Source organism: Myotis lucifugus, unplaced genomic scaffold, assembly GCF_000147115.1.
Source record: "Myotis lucifugus unplaced genomic scaffold, Myoluc2.0 scaffold_3605, whole genome shotgun sequence".
In the NCBI taxonomy this organism is placed as follows: Eukaryota; Metazoa; Chordata; class Mammalia; order Chiroptera; family Vespertilionidae; genus Myotis; species Myotis lucifugus.
The window spans coordinates 8,554-14,784 of NW_005874653.1; the positions used below are offsets into that span (position 1 = coordinate 8,554).

The 6,231-nt window shown below is 36.3% G+C and overlaps 1 protein-coding gene across 1 annotated transcript; it reads right to left on the reverse strand.

Annotated features, from left to right (window-relative positions):
- Window positions 1–202: 202 nt before the first annotated feature.
- On the reverse strand, window positions 203–4,195 carry LOC102438511 (splicing regulatory glutamine/lysine-rich protein 1-like; the record flags this gene model as incomplete). The annotated part of the gene is made up of 2 exons (XM_014450750.1): window positions 203–1,804; window positions 4,154–4,195. Coding segments are annotated over 2 exons (395 nt in total), but the record flags the coding sequence as incomplete, so codon positions are not given.
- Window positions 4,196–6,231: the final 2,036 nt, after the last annotated feature.

A 6,231-nucleotide genomic window follows, 5' to 3' on the forward strand; every position in this document is an offset into this window, starting at 1 on the left:
CAATGATTCTCTTCTCATTGATGTTTCGCCCTCTCCCTTCCTCTCTCTCTAAAGTCAATAAAAACATTTTTTAAAAAGGCACACAATACTTTTAGAAACATCTGTTCACTCATTTCCAACATGAAGTATCTTTAATTAGATCAAAATACCTGTTTTTAAGCTCTTCATAAGAAAAGATGAATAATTATTTTTTAAGTAAAAATCTTTGTGGCAGCAGTTTTAATTGTTACAACAAATCAGGGTGCTCTTAATTCAGTAACTACATTTTACAGTAGTCACAATTAGAGATTTAAGAACTCATGCACAGAATAGGACAAATCATTTGTAAAAATGCATTCAAAGTGAAATTTCATTTTATTAAATGCTTTCTTAACTGAATTCTGACCTTTAGTTAGATCTCAAATTTATAACCCCTTAGAAATGGTAAACAATTATGACACAATCAAATATGAAAAAACATATGGTATTCCACCAAAATAACTTAAAAAACTGATATAAAATGAAAGGCTATCCTAATTTGAATAATTAAAGCCTTCCTAAGACTATTCTGAGTCTGTAAAGATATAAATAAAAGTGTTCTAAAATGATTCTTCTAAATAAAATTCTCTTTCTTCATGACTGTATGGAGATCCTGGGACAGTGTGTCTGGCACAGTACTTATTGGGTGACAGGAGATGGGCCAGGACTAGTGGAAAAGAGAGAGGTAGCGGAGGAGGGCTAAGGAGTGAGGCGGCTTGGAGAAATGAAGAAAGGGGTGAAGGAGATAGATTTCATAGGCGAGAGATGGGAGGAGAAGGGAAGGCTGAATTAATCTGGGAAGAGCCTGAGGAAAGGGTAGCCCCTGATGAGACAAGCAGGTGGGGGGCCAGAGCCTATGGAGGAAGGAATGCGGGGATGTCACCTGAGCTTGAGGAAATTCCTGGGAAGAGAAAGGATGGGGGTGGGGGTGGGGGGTGAAAGGGAAGCAGGAAGGAGGAGAAGGAAGAGGAGGAGGAGGAAAACCAAGGGCAAATAGAGAAAGATGGTAACTTCTTACCTACCTGACTATGTATCATCCCTAAAAGTTACGTCACTCTGCATATAAACACCATTTAAAACCTTAATATTCTTATTCAACTCCAAGGAAAGTATTCAATATATTAATAAGTTCATTATAATTCATATTATAAATATACATTTATCTGGATACATGATCAATAAATTAATAAAAATAGAATGCTATTACATCACATTTTTATTACATATTTTTAAAGCTTCATCTTTTATATTTAGAAGCATTCGACAGGGTACTGAAATTTCGAAGAATTTACTTGCTGAGCACCAATAAGGACAGTCAATGGCTAACACACACATCTTCCCCTCCAGAGCGATACTTCATTTACTGCGCCCTGAGCAGCAAATCAAATCGCGGTGAAGAACATCACCAGGCCCTGGGCGATGACGTCAGAGCTCTAGTTCTTTCTTTTCTGGTTATTTCCCTTCGCTACCTGCGCCTGTTTAGAACTTCTTCCTTCCTTTTTTTCATCTTTGTCTCTGGATGTCGTTTTACTAGAAACATCCTTTATATTTGTTGATTTTTTCTTATCTTCCTTGGTTTTAGGACCTTTATCTGGTCCCACTTTCTCCTTTTCTCTGTCCTTTTTACCCTTAGGAGACTCTTTCCTGGATGTATCGGAATCGGCGATTTTCTTAGCCTTCCGGTCATCCTCTTTTTCCTTCTTCCCCCTTTTTCTCTCTTCATTCTTACTCTCCTTCCTCGACTCGGGCTTCTCTTTCTCCTTCTTGGACTCTTCTTTAGTGAGTTCTTTCACAGTCAAGTTATCCAATCAAAGGAAAAAATGTTTACTGAATCTCCTAATTCATAGAACAGATGCTTAGTGCAAAAGTATTGTCTTTCTTTAAATCTCCCTCCACACATAAATGACTTTAATATACTATGTTTAAGCTGGTTAAAAACATGCCAAAATCTATGAAGTATCAGCTATAAAAGAAATTCTAGAAACTTGCTGTCATATATTCCAGCTTAAAATATGGTATGTTGTGTCTTAAAACAAGGTTAACATGCAATATTATTCAAATGTGTATCCAGAAAGGCAGACTTTGCAGTGTTAACAACTCACATCTCACAACTGTAACGACATCATTAAAGGAACACTGACAATATAAGAACAAATTTTCTGTAACTTGTATTTGTACAAAGATAATGTAAAAATTTTTAGCTCTAGCCCTGGCCGGTTTGGCTCAGTGGATGGAGCATCGGGCTGCGGACTGAAGGGTCTCAGGTTCGATTCCGGTCGGGGGCATGTGCCTTGGTTGTGGGCACATCCCCAGTGGGAGTGTGCGGGAGGCAACTGATCGATGTTTCTCTCTCATCGATGTTTCTGGCTCTCTGTCCCTCTCCCTTTCTCATGAAATATATTTGAAAAAAAGAAAAAAAATTTTTTAGCTCTAAGAAAAAAGTAAGTTCTTAAAATATTTGTGCTATTAATCCTTGAAAACCATTAAATTGGATTTAATTTTTTAACTAAGAAAAATACAGTATCCATGAGTATAAAATTTTAAAGTCATTATCTATTGTATCAAAATGATAATTAGAATTTCTTTTCTACTCACATTCAATATTATGAAATCAGTATTCCTTTAAATATATTTCCTGTTAATTTATGTAGAACCACTCAAGCCAGCATATATATGTTGCCCATGCTCTTAGGAAAGAGAGCAATTTAATGGAAATTCCAAATCTCGTGTGAGAAGACATTGCTTTCTATTTGCTTTATGGAAAGTTGAATAGTGCCGCTAGCCAAAGGTCTGAATTTCACCTCGTGCTCTCTCATTAGGAAATCATAAGAGAAGCAGGTTTTTACGGCACATTGTAGCATTTAAGCAGAAACAAAGAACATAAAAGATTTCTCTAATATAACAAAATGTGGAAGATGTTTTTGCCCACCAAAATTATGTAAAACTCACACCGCACAAAATGTTACTCAATTCTTCCTGAACGTCTGATGAAAATCTTGTAAAAAATGCAAAATAGCAGTCACAGAGAACCAACCATCCAAGTCCTCATCCTAATTCAGTGCTGTTCACAGAGCAGCACAGGTGACGACACTGCAAGAGCCATGCTGTCAGGTCTTATTCTGCACAGGTCTTCAAGGCATTAAACCTTTAATGTTTAACGGGCCTCTCCAGGGCAAGAAGTAAAATTACACTTTTTTGGCCATTTATTTTGTAATTATTTATGTAAGAATGGAATGGTGAAAATTCTGTTTTCTTCCCAGAAACTATTCAGGTGAGATACAAAGTTAAAACGTTAAAATAGCCTAACCTTAAAATTAAAATACAAATCACAAAAGCCTGCAACTCACACAGTGTAAGTTTCACCTGTTAATGTTTCACTGCCCCCCCCCCCCAAATGAACACACTACAAATATGCCAAGCACTGAGACACAAAAGAATATTACAAATTTATAAAGAAAAACATGCACTGCCCCCAAGCCCCTCTCTGGGAAGGACATAAATATTTGCCTGTGAACAAGAAACACCAGAGAGATATAAAATAAACTGTAATAATAAGCTGTTAGCCTACATAGAATGGTTCACAGGTACAATCACTTCTAAAGAATTCAAAGAGTAAACGTGGCAAATCCTATACCAACATAATACAGTGCTCCAGATTATACATTTAAGTTCATTTTACTGAAAACTACAAGTTTGCTCGCACTAGCTTTTATTGTGCCCTATGAAAACTCATCAGAGCTTTTGGAGAAATGAAATCAATCACTGATGATTTTATCTTTTTTTTCCCCCAATAGTAATTTAAAAATTCAAACTAAGTAAGGTTTTAGGATGGAGGGTAGAAATTGTATATATAAATTTATACACAGTATAACAAATATCATGATAGTGTTATATATGTTCTTAATTTGAAGACTTACGAAGTTTGATGATATTGAAAGAAAATTACTTAGTATTATAGGCTTGAGGCAGAAAAATTTTTAATGAGGTCTTGATAAAACTACTTATGACCAAAGTTGAACTCAAAACCAAAAAGCAATAATGTTTAGCATTAGTAGCTGCATTTACATAACATATTTAGAAAATGCCATGCATTAAACTTGACTCACTCAAGGCTAATTTCAAAAACAGAAAATACCTTTAGCCTTAGTTTTTCTCTTGGCTACCCCACCGGGTCCTTCTGTTGATATTTATAAGATGAAAATAGGTTATAAACAAAATATTAAGGTAAGTAAAAATTAAGTATCTATAAAATAGTTAAAATCCATGTGTCTGTGAAACAGAAGTTAAATTCACCATTTTAAAAAATACACTCCTTCAACATATGTACATCTACCATGTATGTCATTTTGGAACCTTACTTTCACTATTTATAAGAGAAAAAAATCATTATAATCAGCCAATGATGTAGTCAACTTCCCAACTTGCCTTAGACGTGGGAAAACTGTTGGCTTTGGAGATGTCTAATTCCCACGGGGAATGGTGCTTCCTTCTCAGTGGGCATGGAAGTCAGTGGACTCCGCTCAGTGACGCAGACGATCAATTACAAGCACCAAGGGTGAAAGGACCTGCGGAATTTACTTCCCGACCCAATCATCACTGCCATCCCCCCAAAAGGGTAGTATATTTTAATAGAATTTTTTCTTTACTATTTGAGTAATCATTGTTTTTTTCCTCATAGTTTCAAACTTTATTTAAAACTTACACCAGAGCCTGTCCAGTGTTGCTCAGTGGTTGAGTCAACCTACGAACCAAGCAATCACGGTTCGATTCCCGGTCAGGGCACATGCCCAAGTTTCGGGCTCGCTCCCCACTAGGGGGCATGCAGGAGGCAGCCAATCAATGACTCTCTCTCATCATTGATGTTTCTCTCTCTCTCTCCCTCTCCCTTCTTCTCTGAAATCAATAAAAATATTTAAAAACAAACAAACAAACAAAAATGAGGTTGTCCATGTGAGAATGGTAATTTATTTTGGTTGAACTATCCACATCATCGCCCTCAGGGGAAAGATGTATTAGTTCTATCTTACCACTGCCTACATTTAAAAAAAAAAAAAAAAAGTGAATTAACTATTCCATGTTGGAATTAACTTTTCCCGTTTGGATACAAATCCTTTCCATATCCGTCCAATTACCTGATATACATACACAACCATATTCAGTGTGTGATGACAATTATTTTCCCAGAAAAACCTGATTCTTTACTAAACGCTACTGAAAAGAGCATGTTACCTGAGATACTAAATGCTTTTCTGGACCACTCCACATGAAAATTTATTTCACAATAAAATACCAAGTGTATTCTTATAATGCCAACTTCTAAATATGTGGGCATTATCCCAGGTGGAAAGTAAATCAGCATAAATCACTTGAATGCACTTTTAGTGATGCTAATGTCCCCTCCTGACTCCCGCAGGTTCTGAAATGCAGCCCTGGATTCCGTTACAAAACAGAGTGGTGAAAATCAGGCTCCCCACCCTCCACCCCCACTTTGGTCAAAAGAACTATACTGGTGAAAAAGCTGAAGGGTTTTAGTAACAAACTAAAATACCAGATTGCTATCAGATTAATGAAACAGGAAAACTAATAAGTACTTAAAATTTTTCCCGTTTGGGTATAAATCCTTATAATGGTACAAATTAACAATGTGCAATGTACTGTGTAAAATTCCAAAGCATCAATTTAAGCTACCTTTTCTAAACTTAACGAATGTAGTCAATAATTTTCCAATACTTTTGACATGACAAATATTGAGCTGATAATTTAAGCCAGAATTATCATATTCAGTATCTGAAGGAAATAGTATAGCTATGAAAGAAAACACAGCATTTGGAAAAGAGGAAATTAACAGAGAAGCCCCTATGCATTGAAGAATAGAGAGAAAAGTCAATAAAATGCCATGTTCTAAAAACTAAAGGAGCAGTTTTGGGAAGGAAGGCATGAACAAAGGTTTAGAATGAGGACACTACTGAATTAAGTTAGTTATTAAATGTCCCATAAGGGTCTCCAGATTAGTTTTATAAGCAGTTCCAGAGGTGGTTACATTGCAGTGATGAAAAACCATAGGTGGAAAGGTGAGCAAAACCCAGAGTTCTCATGAGGACCGCTCTTAACTCCTTAGAACAGCGGTTCTCAACCTGTGGGTCGCGACCCCTTTGGGGGTGACCCTTTCACAGTGGATTGCCTAAGACCATAGGAAAACACATATATAATGAC